At 37.4% G+C, this 21453-nt stretch overlaps 2 protein-coding genes across 2 annotated transcripts in view; one reads left to right on the top strand and one right to left on the bottom strand.

Moving 5' to 3' along the window:
* INTS12 (integrator complex subunit 12) overlaps positions 1–16666 on the bottom strand; it is a 34941-nt gene extending 18275 nt beyond the window's left edge. The window contains exons 1-3 of the mRNA XM_021101712.1: positions 16528–16666; positions 7000–7164; positions 676–828 (exon numbers count right to left, since the gene is read on the bottom strand). Of these exons, the coding sequence (XP_020957371.1) occupies positions 676–828; positions 7000–7155 (309 nt within the window). The 5' untranslated portion in view covers positions 7156–7164; positions 16528–16666. The remainder of the gene's footprint in view (positions 1–675; positions 829–6999; positions 7165–16527) is intronic.
* The window catches only part of GSTCD (glutathione S-transferase C-terminal domain containing), a 128882-nt gene continuing 124082 nt past the window's right edge, over positions 16654–21453 (top strand). Inside the window, exon 1 of the mRNA XM_021101711.1 lies at positions 16654–16900. Coding sequence (XP_020957370.1) covers positions 16699–16900 — 202 coding nt within the window. The 5' untranslated portion in view covers positions 16654–16698. The remainder of the gene's footprint in view (positions 16901–21453) is intronic.

Raw genomic sequence — 21453 nt, 5'->3', positions numbered from 1 at the left:
GCTGTAGACCGTACGCAACACAGCAACGGATTGTTAAACAAGTAAAAAAAAAAAAAAAAAATTTTAAAGCGAGAAAAAAAAAAGAAAAAGTTGTCAAACGATATGTATGTACAGCATTTATACAAATTTAAAAACACAAAAAATTATACCATATAGTTTATGAATAGCCAATATTTAGAAAAAGTACTAAAATATTCCAGGCCAGAGGTTACTAAGGTTTCTCTAAAAACATTTTTTAAATATAAGTGCAAAAATCCTAATAATTAATTATGTGAGGAAATCATTCAAAATAGACAATCCATGAGTTATCTATACCCCTGTTAAGGTACAGGCCATTCTGTAACAAATTTCATATTTAGTCATTTACACCTTTATTCGTTCCTCGCTATCTTTTCTTTTCAACAACTGTTCCACTCGGAACATTTGAGTTGTAAGATTACACATAAAATTAGTACATCCTCTAGGGCTTAAATGTTGTTGACAATGACTTCAGTAAGTGGTTTAAAAATGTTTCTAAATTTTTAATTTTTCAAAAAACCAACACCTATAATTATCAAAACATATTTACTGATTATATACTTTTATCCACTATTACATACAAAGAGAGCAAAATATTTTTCTGCCAATAAACAACTGATTGACTGATTGATTTACTAGAGTAAAATAAAATCTTACTTTATCAGCAGGTCTCTTTTCACCTTCCTTCTTTACCTTTTCAGTTGTAAGGACCTTGCCATTATTATTGCCAGAAGGAAGACTGGATGTTGTTTTGGGCTCTTGCTTAACAGACACAGTTTTTGTGCTTGAAATTTTGGGTGGCTCCATATCCTATAAGTGAAATTAAAAAGATATCCATAGTGAAATATTCAGATTATTCAATATATTGTTAAAACAAAACAAGAAACAAACAACAACAAAAAAGCCAGATCATAAATCTAAGCAATTTTCAGTTAAAAATTAAGACATCATGTTGTGACCAATGTATTGTCCTTTTCTTTAAACAACTGATATAACCATACTTGTGAACCTGGGATGAATCCCACTTGGTCGTGGTGTATGATCTTTGTTATACGTTGTTGGATTCGGTTGGCTAAAATTTCATTGAAAATTTTTGTGTCTATCTTCATCAGAGATATTGGCCTATAGTTTTCTTTTTTGGTGGTATCTTTGTCTGGTTTGGATATTAGGGTGATGGTGGCATCACAGAATGTCTTTGGGAGTGTTCTTCTTCAACCTTTTGGAAAAATTTAAGGAGGATGGGTATGTTCCTCTTTGTGTTTGGTAGAATTCACTTGTGAAGCCATCTGGTCCTGGACTTTTATTTGTAGGGAGTGTTTTTATTACATATTCAATTTCATTTCTAGTGATCGGTCTGTTCAGTTGATCTATTTCTTCTTGATTCAGTTTCGGCAGGCTGTAAGTCTCTAGAAAGTTTCCATTTCTTCTAGGGTGTCAAATTTGTTGGCATACAATTGTTCATAGAATTCTCTTGTGGTTTTTTGTATTTCTGCAGTATCCATTGTGACTTCACCTTTTTCATTTCTTATTTTGTTTATCTGGGTTTTTTCTCTCCTCTTCTTGGTGAGTCTGGCCAGAGGTTTGTTAATTTTGTTTACCTTTTCAAAGAACCAGCTCTTGGTTTTATTGATTTTTTTCTACTGTTTTTTGAATCTCTATTTTAATGATTTCCTCTCTGATCTTTATGATTTCCTTCCTTCTGCTGACTTTAGGTTTCATTTGTTCTTCTTTTTCTAATTCATTTAGGTGATGGGTTAGGTTGTCGATTTGAGATTTTTCTTCTTTTTTGAGGAAAGCCTGTATTGCTATGAATTCCCAGGTTCACAAGGATGGTTCAACATATGCAAATCAATTAACATCATATACCACATTAACAAAAGAAAAATAAAAAACCACATGATCATCTCAATAGATGCAGAAAAAACATCAAAGTCCAACATTCATTCATGATAAAAACTCTTACCAAAGTGGGTATAGTGGGAACATACTTTAACATAATAAAAGCCATTTATGACAAATGCACAGCCTATATAATAATCAATGGAGAAAAAGCTGAAAGCCTTCCCGCTAAAATCTGAAACAAGACAAGGATGCCCACTCTCACCACTTTTATTCAACATAGTACTGGAAGCCCTAGCCACAGCAATCAGACAAACAAAAGAAATAAGAGGTATCTAAATTGGAAGAGAAGAGGTAAAATTGTCACTGTATGCAGATGACATGATACTATACACAGAAAACCCTAAGGACTCAAACCAAAAACTACTCGAACTGATCAACAAATGCAGCAAAATAGCAGGATATCAGATTAACACTCAGAAATCACTCACATTTCCATATACTAACAATGAAATATTAGAAAAGAAATAAAAAAATACCTTTTAAAATTGCACCCCAAAAAACCAAATACCAGGGAATGAACCTGACCAAGGAGACAAAAGATTATATGCTGAGAACTGTAAAACATTAATCAAGGAAATTAAAGAGGATGCAAAGAAATGGAAAGATATTCCATGCTCCTGGGTTGGAAAAATTAATATTGTAAAAATGGCCATACTACCCAAAGCAATCTACAGATTCAATGCAATCCCTAACAAATTAACAAAATTACCTGCGACACTTTTCACAGAACTAGAGTAAACAATCCAAAAACTAATATGGAACCACAAAAAACCGAGAATTACCAAAGCGATCCTGAGAAACAAAAACCAAGCTGGAGGCATAACTCTCCCAGACTTCAGGCAATACTGCAAAGCCACAGTCATCTAGACAGTGTGGTACTGGTACCAAAACAGATATACAGACCAAAGGAACAGAATAGAGAACCCAGAAATAAACCCAGACACCTATGGTCAATTAATCTTCGACAAAGGAGGCAATAACATAAAATGGGAAAAAGAAAGTCTTTTCAGCAAGAATTGCTGGGAAACCTGGACAGCTGCATGTTAATCAATGAAACTGGAACACACCCTCACACCATGCACCAAAATAAACTCAAAATGGCTGAAAGACTTAAATATAAGATAAGACACCACCAAACTCCTGGAAGAGAACATAGGCAAAACATTCTCTGACATCAACCTTACAAATGTTTTCTCAGGTCAGTCTCCCAAAGCATCAGAAATAAAAGCAAAAATAAACCAATGGGAACTAATCAAACTGACAAGCTTTTGCACACAAAAGGAAACCATAAAAAAACCCAAAAAGACAACTTACAGAATGGGAGAAAATAGTTTCAAATGATACAACTAACAAGGGCTTAATCTCTAAAATATACAAACAACTTATACAACTCAACAGCAAAAAAGCCAAAAACCCAACTGAAAAATGGGCAAAAGACCTGAACAGACATTTCTTCAAGGAAGATATTCAAATTGCCAACAACCACATGAAAAAATGCTCAACATCACTGATTATTAGAGAGATGCAAATCAAAACTACCATGAGATACCACCTCACACCAGTCAGAATGGCCATCATTAATAAATCCACAAATAGCGAATGGTGGAGAGGGTGTGGAGAAAAGGGAACCCTCCTGCACTGTTGGTGGGAATGTAAATTGGTACAACCACTATGGAAAACAGTGTGGAGGTACCTTGGAAAACCACACAAAGAATTACCATAATACTCAGCAACCCTACTTTTGGGCATATAACTAGACAAAACTTTCCTCGAAAAAGACACATGCATCCGCATGTTTATTGCAGCACTATTCACAATAGCCAAGACATGAAAACAACTGAATGTCCATCAACAGATGATTGGATTAAGAAGATGTGGTATCTATACACAATGGAATACTACTCAGCCATAAAAAAGAATGACATAATACCATTTGCAGCAACATGGATGGAACTAGACACTCTCATATTAAGTGAAGTAATTCAGAAAGAGAAAGACAAATACCGTATGATTTCACTTGCATCTGGAATCTAATAAATGGCACAAATGAACCTTTCCACAGAAAAGAAAATCATGGACATGGAGAACAGACTTGTGGTTGCCAAGAGGGAGGGGAAGGGACTGGGAATTTGGGGTTAATGGATGTAAACTATAGCCTTTGGAAGGATAAGCAATGGGATCCTGCTGTATAGCATTAGGAACTATGTCTGGTAACTTGTGATGGAGCATAATAATGTGAGAAAAAAGAATGTATACATGTATGTGTGACTGGGTCACCTTGCTATGCAGCAGAAAATTGACAGAACACTGTAAATCAGCTATAATGGAAAAAATAAAAATCATTATTAAAAAAAAAAACAACTGACATAAAAGCTGCATCTACTTAGAGTGTAAAATCTGCTAAGTTTCACTATTTGGTTTCACTATAATCAATATAACGAACAGATCTATCATTCCCCAAAATTTCCTTGTGGCCCCTTGTAATCACTGATGGAGATAGACATCCTAGAAAAACTAAATAACCCAGTCTCGGGCAATCACTAATTTGCTTTCTGTCGCTATAAATCAGTTTGCATTTCCCGGCAATTTCTGTAAGTGGAATCATGCAGTATATGTCCTTTTTCTGGCTTCTTTCACTCAGTATATTAATTTTGAGATTCACCAATGTTGCTGAGTATACGAAAAGTTCATTCCTTCTGTTTCCGAATAGTATTCTACAATAAATATACCATGATTTATATTCACTTACCTAATGACGGACATGTGGGTTGTTTGTTTTTGGGGCTGTTACAAATAAAGCTGCTATGAACATTCATGTATAAGACACTGTATAAACATTTACTTTCATTTCTGTAGAATAAATATCTAGGAATGGAATGTCTGGATCATGTGGTAGGTTTAACTTTTTAAGAAGTACCAAACCATGCTCCAAAGTGCTATGCCAGTTTATATTTCCACCAGGAGTATGTGAAAGTCCCAGTTCCTTCACATCCTCACCAATGCTTTGTGGGGCTGAACTTTGTAATTTTAAATGTTTCAGTAGGTACACAGTGGCATATCACTGTAGACTTAATTTACATTTCCCTAATGGCTAATGATGTTAAATATTTTTCTAAGTGCTTATTTTCCATACATTTATCTTTTTTGGTAAAATGTTTGTTAAAATTTTTTGGACATTTAAAAAAAATGAGCTTGTTTGTTTCATTATTGAGTATAAAGAGTTCTTTAGATTCTGGATACAAGGCCTTTATCAGATACATGATTTGTAAACCTTTCTCTCAGTCTGTGCCTTGTCTTTTCGTTCTGTTTTAAACTTTTAATCTTGTTATTATCACGTTGCTAACTTATATATATATTTTTATATAATACATATATATTTGTTACCTGCTGTTAGTAGTACAAAAAGCTTATGCATATAGTAGTAGCTCCCTGGAATTACCCCAACTTTTATGTTGGAACTGTACTTGGATGGCCAATTGTTAATGTTTATGAGCACACTACTGGCTCTGGGTGATTCTCACACAATTCTAGAGATGGAAATGTTCAGCTAAAGACTAAAATTAAATGAACATGTGTTTTTAAAATACCTAGCAGAGTATTTTCTCTGAACTGACAAAGAGAAGTAACTTCCAGTTAGACAACTAAGGGCAGGAGGCTTTTTAGCTGCAATAAATTTCTCATGTGTTTTAACAGGTGAAGTTCCTTCTGTTTTAGAATCTCATAATACTGCGTCTTTAGCAATAATAGGAATTTCCTATTTGGGCAACATCAATACTTAGAGCAGAATTAATGTTATTATATTATTAATTTGGTTGGTTTGAGCTGGCTGAACCTATGAAAATGTTAGAAGAAATGAAGTAACAGAGACTCTACTATTCAAAAAACAATAAAAAAAAAGTTTGAGAATACCAGGGCTAGTGTTGAGAAGAAGAGTATAGGGATAAAATATAGATTGCTTACTTGGGCATTTGGCCCTGTCTTGAGTTTGAGATTCTGGATTAGACTGAACTAGTCATGTAGTTCTGTCTTCTCTTTCTCAGTTTGGTATCTTAAGTCCATAGACCTGGGTGACTCAGAGTTTCAAGGCTAGAGTTTTAGAAATATTTGAAAGAATATCTTAGTAGGTATTGGAAAACATAGCAAGAGCTGTCATTCACTGAGAGCCAGGTAGATACTACACTACTCAGCTTCATTCTCTTGAGAGCCAGGTAGTCACTAACTAAAGCGACCAACATACTTTATCTCTTTTAATTTTCCCAACTTGGTAAGGTAGTTCTTATTATCCTCATTTTACTATTAAAGAAACAGAGGTTGGGTGAAATGAAGTTACTAGGTACCTCACTTTCCTTGTTGTATCTGAAAGGATCATTATCATAATTAAAATTAATTATAAACATATATCACTCAGAAAAGTACCTGGGACACAGTATATATTCAAGGTATGTTATCTATCACCACACCAGTAAGAGGTAAGCTGGGATTTAAAGTGGGTTTGTCTGGTTCCAAAATGTATATTCTTTTTGCATAAAGCTGCTTGGCCACTTTGTTTATTATCACAATTGCAGCTACATAATTCTTACAGTTCATCCATCCTTTTTTCCTTAAATTATCCTATCCATATTTAATTCACTTAATTGCAAAAGCCTTGTCCTTTTACTTCATTATTTTTGCCCCAAACATTAGAGAATAGTTACAAGTAAGTTATGGTTTTATTCAGCAGCTTAAAAAAAAAAAAAAAACCAATCAACCAACCAACCAAACAAAAAAACCTTTGATCATAAAGAGTTAGAAATTGAAACATACTTTAAACAAGTGCATTTCTATTCACATGAAGTAGTAGAAAACAATATCTCCTACTCCCAGCTATAAAGTATAAAGTTCTATAAAGTGTAACAGTTCTCTGAAAGCTTGAAGGAAGAAAAGAATAATATATAAAAAATCTCTTCATGCCATAAGGAAAGATTATTTTGGCAAAGAGATAGTTTTGAGATGGTCTAAATGTTAAATTAACACTGTTCTGCCACAGGATTTACAACCACCCCCCCCCCATCCCTGCAAGCTTTTTATTCAAGTAGATACCTTTGGAGATGGTCGGTAACTTGAATCAATGCCCCGAGCCAAAGATTCATCAAGTAGTGCTTTTAGCTTTTCAGCAGAATCCTTACTCTTTGAATGTAAGAAGCCTAGTGCTTTCAAAAAAATGGGATCGAGTTCCAAGTTCACAGCAGCAGCCATTGCAAACACCTGAAGAAAAAAAAAGGGGAAAGTAATTTACAGACAATGAGCAATTATCTATGTCAAAGTTTATTTTGTTCTTTTGTTTCTAATAGGTAATACTGCACACTTTGGATAGAGAATTCCAAATGTCCAAAAGGTTCTTATAGATAAAAGTAAACTTCCTTTTTATCCCTGAGTGGCATTATCTAGTACTTTTTACCTGAAGCAGGAGCACAATCAGTTTGCTTCGTATCCATATCCATGACAAAATTTTAAATACAGAATAGCTCTTCTCCGTCACAGAGGCACTTCCTAACACTGTTTCACAATGGTACACTTAAAATTCAGTACGCAGCAATTTGACATATTTAGATCAAGTTTACTATATATCAAAATTTGTTCTCTCAAACTTTATTTCCAGGACAAAAAAACAAACAAATAAACCAAAATACACACATTGGCGGAAGGGTGTCACCAGAGGGCAATGGTTAGAGGGTGCAATTAAACAAGGAGCTATTAAGGTCACTGCTGAAGCTTTTATCTCATTTATTTATTTATTTTTGTCTCTTTATTCCTCAGCCCCAATCTTGAGTGCTTCAGAAAACATACTAACATAATCTTATTGCCTCACACTTAGACTGTGATATCTCAGGCATTAAACAATTTTTTAAAAAGCAAGGTGCCAAATTGTAATATATATCTATCTCCCGTAGGGCCTCTCTGTGTCCTATGAAGCTTAAAAATTAGTGAAGATATACATCAGAGTCTTAGGAAATGCTTAAACACTAAAAGGTTTTGTTTTCAGCTAAGACCAATGTATCATGAGGTTCTACTTCTGGTGTCACTTTTTCAAATATGTCTGTAGGCAAGAAATTACTAAAATAAAAATGTATATTTTGTGTTCAATTCTTTGATCAACATTCTAGGCTTAAAATTGTCTTCTGTCCTCGAGGTTGATATTGTAATAATATTGTAATAATAGAGTTAAGGATCTGTCAGCAGTTCCACAGTAATCTCTCATTTTCAGGAGTTTACAAAGCCATTAAAACTTGCTGTAGGTTGAATCTTGGCATATGAAAGCTCAGCCTGAAAATGCATTTTGTTTGTTTTTTCCCCATTTACCTCCCCCCCCATTCCTCTTCAACTTTGACAGGAAGCACACACATAACATAAGAAGGGAGAAAAAGGCCCTTCTTTTTGAGAAGGGATCCAAAGGCCAATACTAAAAGAAAAAAACCTATTTCAAACAGTTGTTTTGGTAATAACAAAAATTGAGACGCAACCTCTATCACTTCTTAGGGGTGTATTATTAGACACATCATCTATGTATAATGATAGGTACACAAAGGTTTTTTATTTAGGTTACTTATGACATTGGTCACTGTACATTCTGAGGAGAAAAGAGCTCCTCACTAAAATGTCCATAATGAAAAGGAATAAAGCTGCCACTCTTCCTGAGTGCACAAAGGAACACAGCCTAGCCTTCTACTGACCTAACTTTTTATAGCTAAGGAGCATAGGAGTTTACTTATCCAGAACAATCTGTATTATCTGGTACTGAAAAGATTGATTCTTAGAAGATTATTTTTAATATATTAGAAAAACCATTACTGAAATTTCCATGCTGAAAAACAGAAGAAAAGCATTTATTACGTATTTCCATAATCACAGATAAAAGATTTATGTTACAGATTAGGGGACAAGAGTCAGCACCTCGATTATAAGACTAAAGATAACATCATCAACAGGAATCTGGAGTCAGTTCTTTTTATAAGATTCTTAAATTATAAAACTGAACAGGCTTTATACTCCTGGCCTAAATTACTAACATATTCATTCCTCCGTTCCTCTAGCCAGTGGTCTCCATAGAATACAGAGAAAAAAATATTAGAATTTCCTTTTATTTTTAATCTTTTACAGAGTGACAGTAGTATGTGCACATAATTGGTAGCTAAATGCAAATATAAGGAAGTGTGCTCAATTTTTTTCACTCATGGAATAAATTATGAGAAAAGTTTCAAGACCAATGCTTTAGTCTTTCTAGCAACTTCCAGTTTCCCTATCCTATTTACATAATGACTGCTTGCTTTAAGGTACAAAATACCTCCCCCTAAGAAAATCCCTCCAGTGTTCTTTCCACTCAGCCCTTCCCCCTTTCCACATTAACTTCATTGCTAGCTACCCATCAACTTCTAGTCCCCCCTCAATACCAATATATTCCCCTACATATTTCACTTGTTTCTAAAGCGCTTTATTGATTTACCTTTACTAACCTCCCTCATCAAAAGAAACATCACCTCTTTTATAACTTTCTCCAAGTAGTGTTCCTTTAACTTGTTCCCACTCCAACAGCAAAGAGAGGTTCTACAGAGACCTTACTCCATATTGAAAAATATTCTATGACCACCAGTTATTAATAGAGTCTCTTAATTTCCACACCGGCATCTTCGCTGTTGCTGATGTATAGAATATCTGCACCAGGCTCATCTTCTTCCTCTCCCTGTGCCATCGTCTTTGGTAATTTTAGCACCTATGCTGATGTTCTTCAACCTTTTGCACTAGGTTTATTTAAATCTTCAACCCCAAGGAACTTCATCTTCAGCAACTGAAACATGAAACCTACCACAACGAATAGTTGTGAATACCTTCCTCGACTACAATATCTTCCTCGACTACAATCAATCCTCCTTATTGACTACAATCTTCCATCTCTCTATCACTTCTACCGCTTTGACCCAGGAGCCTCTTCAAGATACCATGTCCATGTTTCTTTTAAAAAATTTCTTTACTCCCATTCACCTGTACTTTGAATTTATAGAGGCCTCTACTTTCTGGTTCCCGCTGCTTTCTCTTTACTGGCAACTTCTTCCTCAATTTCTTTTCCTCATCCAAAAGAAAACAGTAGTTGGGCCTAAAATAAAACACTCATGGTTATGTGTTTTATCCTTTATATTTTAGTTTCCTATTTTGCTTTCGTTCCCTCTTTTCTATTGCCTTCTCTAGTTTCTATCACTTCCCTTTTCTTACTGGCAAATGCACATACAGTAGTTCTCCTACCCATCCCCCCATCTGTGGTTTCACTTTCCTACATTTTACTTACCTGTAGGTGCACAATATTACATGGAAAATTCCGGGAATAAACAATTCATAAGTTTTAAATTATGTGGCATTTTGAGCAGTGTCATAAAATCTCATGCCAATCCAGTCCATCTTGCTTAGGATGTGAATCATCCCCCTTTCCAGTGAATCCTGTGTCTGTTAGGTCATAGCCAGCTCTGTTATTAGATTGACTGCTGGATTATCACAGTGTCTATAATCAAGTAAGTAAACCTTATAATGGCCCCAAAGAGCCAGAGTAGTGATGTGGGGAATTGAGATATGCCACGGAAGCTGAAAAGTGCTTCCTCTAAGTGAAAAGGTTTTCACCTTAATAAGGAAAAAGTTATATGATCATATGCTGAGGATGCTAAGATCTATGGTAGGAATGAATCTCTGTGAATTAAGAAGAAGGAAAAAGAAATCTGTGCTAGTTTTGTTGTCGCACCTCAAACTGCAAAAGTTATAGCCACAGTGCATGATAAGTGCTTGCTTAGAACGGAAAAGGCATTACATTTGTGGGTGGGTGAAGGGCACAAACAGAAAAAGTTCCAACTAACAGCAATGCATTGGGCCAGAAAGCACTGAGCCTCTATGTAGACTTCATTCAGCAAGGGATCCTCTGAAAAGAGTGGTCGCACAGTTTCAAGAACAGGTTTAGAGTGAAGAATTACTGGAGAAGCTATGTCTACCAATGAAGCCACTGTCACATTTCTGGCAGAGTTGAAGAAATTGAGAAAAGAAACCATGTTCACATAACTTTTATTATGGTATGTTATAATTATTCTATTTTATTAGTTATTCTTGCTAATCTCTTACTGTGCCTAATTTATTACTAAAACTTTATCACAGGTATGTGCATATACTAAAAAACATAATATATATAGGGATTGGTCCTATCCATGGTTTCAGGCATCCATAGGGGGTCCTGGAAGATATCTCACATGGATGGGGGGGAGCTAGTTACTAAACAGTGAAAGCAATTTATTTTCCTTCTACTGAAGTCCTAAAGAAGTCAGCAACTGTGGGATAAATTTGTCAATGTATTTCCTTTACTATTTCCAAAAATATTTCCCTAGAGTTATACCAAATTATGTTACTTCTATATAATTCTTTCCTGTATATTCTAAAACTAATGATCAAAATAGACTGTAAAAGAGCTGTATCATTCTTACTGTGGATTAGAATTCTGGAAAATGAAGTTCTAGGTATATGCAGATATAGATATAAATATACACAAGAAATTTAATGCTTTAAAAATAGGTTTAACTTAAAATCTAGATGTTGCTTTAAAGAAGAAGAATGTCAAAAAACTAATGATAATCACCACTTTAAAGAGTGTCAATGATCAAGGAAGGCGGCAGAGTAGTGTTGGTGGGAGTGAATTCTTAGCTCATGCTAGGAGTGGTCTATGGTAAATGTATATAAGTAAGACAGAAATTCCCATTTTTAAACAATGATCTTTTTTCTCCACCTCTTTTTATCCCTCAGGGTTCAGCCTTTCAAAGACTCTCTTTAGTAGGCTAAGTATCCCTGTCCCTTAGTCCTAAAGTTTCACCTACTTTAGAGCCCTCCACTCTATTTACCTTTTCCTTGCCTTCTCCCAAACTCTAAGTGCAGCTGAGAGGAATACACACTTTGTGTCTTCAGAGGCACTAATCTCATCTAGGCACTCAACACAATTTAGCAATCCTCTGGTCAACTCACTTTCCCACTTTCTCCAGTGACCAATCTCTTTTTCTCCATTTTCCTTGAAACTGCTTCTCTAGCTTAGTAAATGGCCTTATATACTTCATATAGAAAACAAAAGCCATCAGAAAAGAACTAAATCAACTTCCTGCCACTACATCTCCCAATTTACCGGCACCAATCCTTCCCTCTTTTGTTAAATAAAAGGGTGGCTCTCCAGGTAATGCCACCCGTACCTGAAACCTTAAGCTATGAATTATTCCCACAAGTTCTCTTACTACCCACAAACTCCCCTCTCCTAGCCTCTTTCTTTCTACTGGCATCTTTTCTTTGACATTTAAACCCCTTCTATGTCCTGTCATCTTAATTTTATAGCAAAACTTCCATATTACATTTCCTGTAATTCAGCTTTTGTCCCACTATTCCATGGAAAATATTTTCATGAAAACATTCACAACTGTAGTCAGGTAAATATAATAAATGCCATTTTTTCGCCTACTTCTTTTTCAGTCTTCTTTGTAGATTCCTTCTATTCCTATCAATGAAAATGAATTCCTCAAGATTAAGTTGTGGGTCTCCTGTTGCACTCTACACCATTTTCTCAAAATGTGTCCTTTGGATCAGCAGCAATATGTAGCACTTGGGAACCTGTTAGGAACTCAAACTTTTGGTCTCTACAACCAGACCTACTAAAAAAACATGCTGGAGTGGGACCCAGAAATTTGCATTAAATCTTCCATGTGGTTCCGATCTACTTAAAAGTTTGAGCATTACTGCTAGAACTCTACCTTTTTGCCAGTAATTATAAATTAAACTCTCCAGCCCACGTGTCTCTTCCAAGATCCAACTGCCAGCTTGACTTGGATATCTCACTGGTGCCTCCTATTCAACATGTGCCTAACAGAGCCACTCATAAGGTCTTCTCTCAACCAATTCTTCCTCTAGTGCTCCCTTTCTCAAATGATACTTGCTCCATTGTTTCAGCAAAAGCCTGAAAATCAGCTTTAACTACTTCTACTTCGACACCTGCCCTCCAATGACTCACCAAACCGCTTAAACATATTTCAAATTAATCCACCTTTCCCAATTCTTAGTACTACCACCCTAGACTACTGTCATCCATCTCTCATCTGGTCCACTCTAAGAGTTTAATCAGAACCCCACAACCACCCCTGTCCACCTCCAATGCTTTTTATATCACCCACTTGCTTAAAATACTCTTTTTCTCTTCTTACCATCTAAAAGTTAAAAATAAGACTCTTTAAAATGTCTCTAATGCCCTCCATGATCTGGTAATACATGTAAAGTAGTTACAACAGTACCTGGCACAAAGTACAATTGCTCATTAAATGTTACCTAGTATCTCAAGCTATTCCCACTCTCTGTTGTAACCACATGACTTACTTCAAGTCTTTCAACACATCATACTCTTTTTTACCTCACCTCTTTTGCCTCATCTTATCCTTCTAGTCTGCATGTTCCCCTAACAAAACAAGAAGTCTTATTGTTATACTGTCGCAAAATATCCTGTACTAATGCAATCATAGTTACTACACAGTTAAATATGTAAACAGGGTTTGTCTTTTTCACTGGAATGCAAGGGCCAGCACCAGACTGATCTTACCTACTGCTGAACCCCATGTGTCTAGCAGAGTGCCTGGCAGATAGCAGACATTCAGTAAATGCTGGCCAAGCTAATACATATTATTTATTCACCTTCCCTTTCAAACACCTTTCCCCTCCATGAGTTCTATTACACTCAGCTTTCCTGGTTTTCCTTTTCTATCTCTGGCTATCTTTCTCTGGCTCATCTTTTCATCTCCGTTGCTCTGGTTTTTGCCAAAGTATCTGTCCTTATTTGTTTTCTTTAGTTCTTCAGTTTCTTCCTTGCTAATTTATGTTTTCAACTATCATCAGTAGAGCAGATGATTTCATATGTTTATTCCCACTCAGATCTCTCTTAAGCTCAAACCCCATATTTCTAATTGCTTAGTAGACATGTCTACCTAATTGTCCCAATGGTTTCTCAAATTCAATAAAGACTGAAATTGAGATTATGAATATCTCCTACCCCAAAGTTCCTTGTTCCGCACTTTCTTTCAATAAATGACATACTCTCCGTTAATCAGGCCTGAGGCCTACATTTTTGCCTGAGTCCTCCCCAATTCCTATATTTCAACATTTCTCACATTTGTTGCTATTTTCCATTTCCACTGCTACTACTCAGATTCAGGTCTTTATCAGCTTTTTGCACTGTAGCAATAATCTAGTGATTGTCTTGGACTTCAATACTGTTGCCATATTAATGTTCCTGTTAACACATCTCCCTATCTCCCTTCCTCCCTCCCTTCCTTCTTCTTCCTCCCTCCCTGCTTCCTTTCTTCCTCAAAAATTAAGACTTCCCATTCCCTTTAAAATAAAGCCTAACTTCTTGGCCTAGCATTTAAAAAGATTCAGTAGGAGATCCCATTCTGGCTCAGTGGAAACTAATCTGACTAGTAACCATGAGGTTGTAGGATTGATCCCTGGCCTCGCTCAGCAGGTTAAGGATCCGGTGTTGCTGTGAGCTGTGGTGTAGGTTGCAGACTCAGTTTGGATCCTGTGTGGCTATGGCTGTGGCATAATGTGGCAGCTGTAACTTCGATTCGACCCCAAGCCTGGGATCCTCCATATGCCTCAGGTGTGCACCCCCCCAAAAAAAAGACTCAATAACTGGCACAAAAACTAATTCTTCATCTCCAGATCTCCCATAGACCAGAATCATTAGCTGGACTTGCTACTTCTCAATTTTTTTTCTGTCTGGAGAGCTTTTTTACCCATTTTCATATTTCCATATCCTATCAAGACCCATGAGGGTACTGATGAGGACCCTACTCACCCAATAATACTAATAATCTTGCTGAATTCCCGTCGTGGCGCAGTGGAAACGAATTTGAACTGGAACCATGAGGTTGCGGGTTCAATCCCTGACCTCGCTCAGTGGGTTAAGGATCATGCGTTGCTGTGAGCTGTGGTATAGGTCGCAGACGCAGCTTGGATCTGGCGTTGCTGTGGCTGTGGTGGAGGCCTGCAGCTACAGCTCCGACTGGACCCCTAGTCTGGGAACCTCCATAAGCTGCTGGTGCGGACCTAAAAGGACAAAAGACAAAAATAAATAAATAAATAAATAAATAAATAATAATAATAATAATCTTGCCCTCCCCTGGGAAATCTTGGAGTGCATTCTCAAGGTACTGGAACTTTCTACCTTGAACCACAGTCTTTTTTTTTCTGTTTTCTTTTTTTTGCACATTTGTTATATTCTCTATAAATCTCTGACTACTTTAAGGGGAAAGGCTATCTTTTTACCATCACGTTTGTATTTTGTAAAGTACCAAAAAATAATGGCCAAAGAATTATTAGAGATCAAAGGATAATAGTTTTTTTCCTTCTACACAATTCTAATCATTTCCAAAGTCCCTCTGCAATAAGCAACAAAAAAGAAACTCAAAGCTATTACCACCCTCCAGACTCCTCCCACCCCCAATCCCACCTCAAGCCCTCAAATATCAAAAAAGCAAAAACAATACAAAGCAGAAAACACCTTTTTCATGACATGGGATTTGTACAATGTTCCTATCTGCATTACTCTCTACCCAATCCTCCATGTGATTTAAATTCATTAACCCCACTAGACTGTAAACTCCATGCAAGAAGGGAATTCTTTTATTCAGAACTGTTACATACCTAGTGCTTGGAATTTAACATATTCTCAAAAATATTTGTTGAGTGAATGCACTAGGGTTTTTTTAAATGTCACTTTCTAGGGCTTCTGTGATTTCTCCAACCTAAATTGGGTATTCATATATAAATATATGCTTTCCTCTAGATCCCATTATCTATCTTACAAGCTAACATTAAAAGAAGTCCAAAGTTGGAGTTTCACGTGCACGAGATGAAGGAAGCTGAACCTATTCAGGCAGAGTGCAATATTGGGGTTGCCACCTCAATAACGGCTCTAGAAAGCTTTGCCCTTTGCAAACTCATGCAACTCATCCTAATAAATACCCTTTTAAAGATACTGCCCTTTTTATTCCTCCTGGATCTTGGCCCTGGATTACACTGATGACCTTAGGCACACATCCGGAAACGACAACAGGCGGAAAGAACCTAATTCCAAACCAACCAACCGACAGAAAATCTGAAAAACGACACTCAGAAAAGGAATATCAATCTTCTGATCAAAGGCAAGACCCACCGAAGGCCTAACATCGGGAAGGGTCTTGACAAGTGAGCCCAATGAAGATGAGAGGAGGCAGAGGGAGCTGCACAGAGAAGTCGCCAAAACCTTCCGAGGAAGGTCCGAGACAGGGTTCCAAGGTCCCAATCCCTGGGGCTGTAACCTCGGTCCGCTGACCCCAGCCTGCAAAACCTTCGGGGGAAGCACGACCCCAACTGTAAGGGGAGAATGGTCAGACTGGGCATTCGACCGCCTGCAAATTATGAGTTTCCTCACAAGAGGCGAGGAAACTAAGACCGCACAGTACTACCGTCCCACTTCACCCCTCGCGGAGGTCTCAAGCCTCCCAGAGGCGGCTGGGAACCGAGGGGCTCGTCGCAACTCACCGCTCCGCCCCGCTGCTCCGTCCGTTCCCGGTGGCCTGACGAACAGGTCCCAGCACTAGCCCGCCGGGAGAGCGGAAAAACAAAAGTTCCCGCAGCAGGGTCGACTGGGGAACGTTTTCACTGTGCGACGGGAGGAAGTGACGTAACCACCTTCTTCCGGTGCGCCGGATTATGAATGACGGCAGGTGCTGCTGTTTCCCCGGCGCTGCTTCTGTTGTTTTTTTCCCTGCCGCGTGGAGCTGCGAGCGGTCTGCAGGCGAAGACTTCCTAAAGCGACCTCGGGAAACCCGGCTCGGGCGGGGCGGGAATGCGCTGGCGGCCAGTGTTGACACGTTCACGCACCCTCCCTGCCTGGCCGCGCCTCTGCGACCAGGTAAGGAGGGCGCTCGCGCCGCCGGCTCCTCAGTCCTCAAGACCCTGCAAAGACTCCTCTTTCATCCAGGGACCGGCAGGGTTGACGATGCGAAGAAGGGCGGGAAGAGTGGAGGGGTCCGGGCCCCTTCGCAATTTTTCCAGGGCCAGTCCCCATGGCTTCATTTACTGAAGGGGAAAGGAGCAGCTTCCAGTTGCAGCAGTCTGTTCGGTCGTTCGCCATTTGCTGCTAAGTGTAGTTAAGACCTCTTGGGTCACTCTTTTAACTTTTATCTTTTTTTCTACTGAGTTTTCTATTCCAGCCCTTCCTCATTGGAGAAAGCAGTAGTATGTGAATACTACCTAACAGTTGCTCCAAAGAACCCCCTACATTTTGGGCGATTTGTTTCTGCACTACCATCAAAGTAGCGTTTCACTTTGGTTTAAACTCCTATAGAAAGTTTGGGTTTAACTTGCATGAAAATTGCTTTTACTTCAGAAACGTTTACTAATACACGTACTTCCCACACCAATTCTACTTGGTTTGGGATTAGGTGACTGTTTGTTTGTTTCGGCTTTTTAGGGACACACCCTTGGCATATGGTAATTCCCAGACTAGGGGTCCAATGGAAGCTACAGCTGCCGACCTACACCACAGCCCTAGCAATGGGATCCTTAACCCACTGAGGCCAGGGATCAGACTAGTGTCCTCATGCACACTAGTCGGATTCGTTACTGCTGAGCCACATCGGGAACTCCTTTTCCCCTTATTCCCCCCCTTTTTTTTTTTTTTTTTTTTTTTTTTTTGCTTTTTAGGGCCACAGTCTAGGCATATGGAAGTTCCTAGGCTAGGGGTGGAATCTGAGCTATAGCCACCAGCCTAATCCACAACAACTCAGGATCCGAGCAAAGTCTGTGACCTACACCACCACTCAGGGCAAGGTGGGATCTGCGACCCACTGATTGAATCCATATCCTATGGATACTAGTCAGATTCATTTACACTGCGCGGCAATGGGAACTCCGCCGATACTCTTAAGGTCATGATCTCTTAATGCCGGGAGCCCATTCCTTGTCATAAGTTCTTGCCAACATTTAATAATAGATCTTGTGCTAAATTATTTAAGAAAGGTAGAGTATGTTTACATTTTTCTAAGCTTATCTAGGAACAGTGTTTAAAGGAGAAAAATGCAAAAGCTGGCAAGACTAGTGGTGTGACAATATAAACATTAACCATGGCCATTTAAATATTATGAAAATAAATTCTTTGCTATAAATTCAATTGATTGATTTGCTGTTGTATTTAATAAATCCAACATTAAGCTCTGGGACTTTTTTTAACTACCTGGTGGAGAATATACTCTACTGAGATGATTGCCTTAAGCATACTCATTATTTGAAATTGTTTGAAGGCATTGTTTTAAGAGGCCTAACTTCCAAAATAAATCTGCGAGAAAGTCAGTGAGATTTGAAAAGAAATTTTTTTTTTACACTTCTCTTACCTGTTTGCTTTAAACAAAATTCGAACTTAAACTTTTTATATAGTAGTGGGTTCATCAAGTGTTTTGTGGGGTTTGATTTTGCTTTTATTTTAACCCGTGTTTACTTTGTAGCTTTTGTATCCACTGCCATTTGAAATAAGAATAACTGTGTATCTAATTGGATTTTCTAACAGCAACAATTTAGCAGACCTTGAAACAACAAATTCTGAGGCTAGTCAATTAAAACATCTGTAGCATATACAGTTCCTTAGCATATGTTGTTTTGTTGTTTTTATGTTCAGCTTTTTAAAGTAGCCTACTAATTTTGTTATGAGTGGTACATGGGAAACAAGGATTTAAACCATTTAGTTCATAATAAGCATAAGTATCGTTTGCTGTGGGGATTCAGTAATTATATTTCGGGCTTGCTGATGTTTCCAACACGTTAGTGTTTCATGCTCTGGATCTCTGTTAATTATGAGGTCAGTCTTAGCTGCAGCATTATGATTCTATGGCAACAGATGATTCTCTCATTCTCCAGAGAGAGGATGACACACTTCCTTTATGGCTGAAGTTATAGTAAGTTTTTTTTTTTTTTTTTACTTTCAAACATTGTTTTTTTTTTCACTTCTTGCCCAGATAAGAAAATAGCTAATTTTAATCATAGGCTTTTATCCTCTAAACCTTAACAGTATGTATCTTTACATGTAATGAGCACTGTAATAGCTTGTTTTTTTTTTTTTTTTTTTTTCTTTTCTTGTTTAACTTTTAATATCTAGGTATTAAATAGGTAGTAAGTTGCTATCTAACTCTGTAGGGGCAAGCCTTTTTTTTTTTTTTTTTTTTTGCTTTTTAGGGCTGCACCTGAGGCATATGGAGTTTCCGAGGCTAGGGGTCCAATCAGAGTTACAGCTGCCAGCCTACGCCACAGTTATAGCAACGCAGGATCCCAGCCGTGTCTGTGACCTACACCACAGCTCACAGCAATACCAGATCCTTAACCCACTGATCAAGGCCAGGGATCGAACCCACAACCTCATGGTTCCTAGTTGGATTTGTTTCCACTGCGCCACAACAGGAACTCCAAGCCTTTCTTTTTAAATCTATATTACTAAAAGAAAATAGAATGAGGTTTGCAACCAAATATGGTTATTTTTGTCTATAAAACATGAGCTAAGTTCTAATATTCATAATGTTGAACATTTGATGTAGTAGGAAATTTCAGTTGGTTTAAATTTAAATTTGAATCTTTAAGAAAAACAGGAGTTTGTAATTTTTCATATTTGTAATCTGCTCTGAAAGATTTATTCTGTATAATATAAGCAGTGTTGAACAAAGTGTTCTTAGGGTATCACATTTATATTCTGGCATTTTGTGACTCCCTGGCTTTCAGTCTCAGTAGCAAACAGATTTTTTTTTTCAATATTTGTTTGGAGAAAACCTTTTCAATTCAGCATGAATCCTCTACTTTTCTTGAGCAGTTTGGAGATATAAAGCATAATCAATAATTTTTTTAACACTGTCAATCGATAAGGAATTTGGGGATGAATTATAAATAAATAATAATAGTATTTATTTAGGAGCTTACTAATATGACAGGTATTGTTTGGTTCTCGTAACATATCATAAATACTGTCATTACCTCATTTTGTGAATGAGAAAACTAAAGCACAGAAATGTTTTACATTGCTTGCTACTAAGTTTCACAACCAGGATTTGAACCCAGTTAGGCAGCTCCAGAGTCAAGACTCTTATCCATTACTTGGTATTTCTTGGTGTATGAATATTCTGTTTGCTAAGTATATAGAATCTAGTTATGTTCCTAGGTCTCTTGCCCAAATATCAATACACATCAAAATTTCTTTGTTTATTTGCAAATTCGAATGCACTTTAGTTATACTTTTTTTAATTGACCTTACAGTGGTGACCTTGTTTCTTCATTTTAATTCATACATAATTTGCTCTTAAAATAGATTTATTTATTCGGAAGAGAAAGAATAGTGTCAAGAGTGAAGATCATGTTGTACCAAGGCTAAAGTTCTCAATAGTAGTGTCATCATAGGGATTAGTGATCTTCCTTTATGTACATGCATTCATTCATATATTCCTTGAAATAAAATCTGAGTACTATTTAACATTGGAGATACATCAGGTAATAAGGGCTATAAAGAAAAAGAATACAGGATAAGGGGCTTGGAAGTGATGAGAGTGCTTTTTCAATTCAGGTAGTCAGGAGAAACTGCTCTGAATGTTCAGAGACCTTGGTGAAATAAAGAGGCAAGCTATGCAGATATCTTTGAGAATAGCATTTTAGGCAGAGGGAATAGCAAGAAAAAAATTCTTATGTGTGGAAATATTGCTGACATCTTCCCAGAACATAAGAACTGGCTGGAGGGAAGTGAGCCAGAGGGAGGAGAAGTAGGAGATCAGGTCAGAAAAGGACAGCTAGGGTCACATCAGGTCCTAAAGACCATGATAGGAAATTGGGATTTCATTTCAAGTGTGCTGGGGAGCCTTTGGATGGTTGTGAGCAAAATGACATGCTTGTACTTAGGTTTTTAAAGATCACCCTGACTGTAGTTGAAGAATGAACTGTTGTGTAGAGAGTGGAGGAAAACAGTTAGTGGGATTTTGCTGTAGTCTTTGTAAGAGCTAGTGATGCCCTAAATCAAGGTGATACTGGTAGAGGCGCCAAGAAATTAGATTTTGCGTATATTTCAAATGTAGAAATAGTAGAGTAAGAGAGGGGGAAAGAGGAGCTGAGTGAGACTTCGGAATTATGGGCCCACACATCTCGGTAAATGGTGTTGCTATTTTATCAAGAAGGGGACTACTTCAGGAAAGAGGAACAGATTTAGAAAAATATCCAAGTGAAGATGTCAAGTAGGATATAGGAGTCTGAAGTTCAGGGGAAATGTTGTGGCTGAGATAAATATAGGAGTCATAGACAATATTTAAACCTCTGGCACTGTAAGTCATCTCATACAGTGCTGTTAGGGCGTGAGTTGTGACCTCCGGGTCATGGAATCAATTTAGTGAGTGTAACCAGCATTAAAAAAATAACCCTGGAGAAGAAAGAAAAAGTGGAGTAAAT

Source organism: Sus scrofa, chromosome 8 (genome assembly GCF_000003025.6).
Source record: "Sus scrofa isolate TJ Tabasco breed Duroc chromosome 8, Sscrofa11.1, whole genome shotgun sequence".
Lineage (NCBI taxonomy): Eukaryota > Metazoa > Chordata > Mammalia > Artiodactyla > Suidae > Sus > Sus scrofa.
This window is presented reverse-complemented; position numbering and strand designations above follow the sequence as displayed.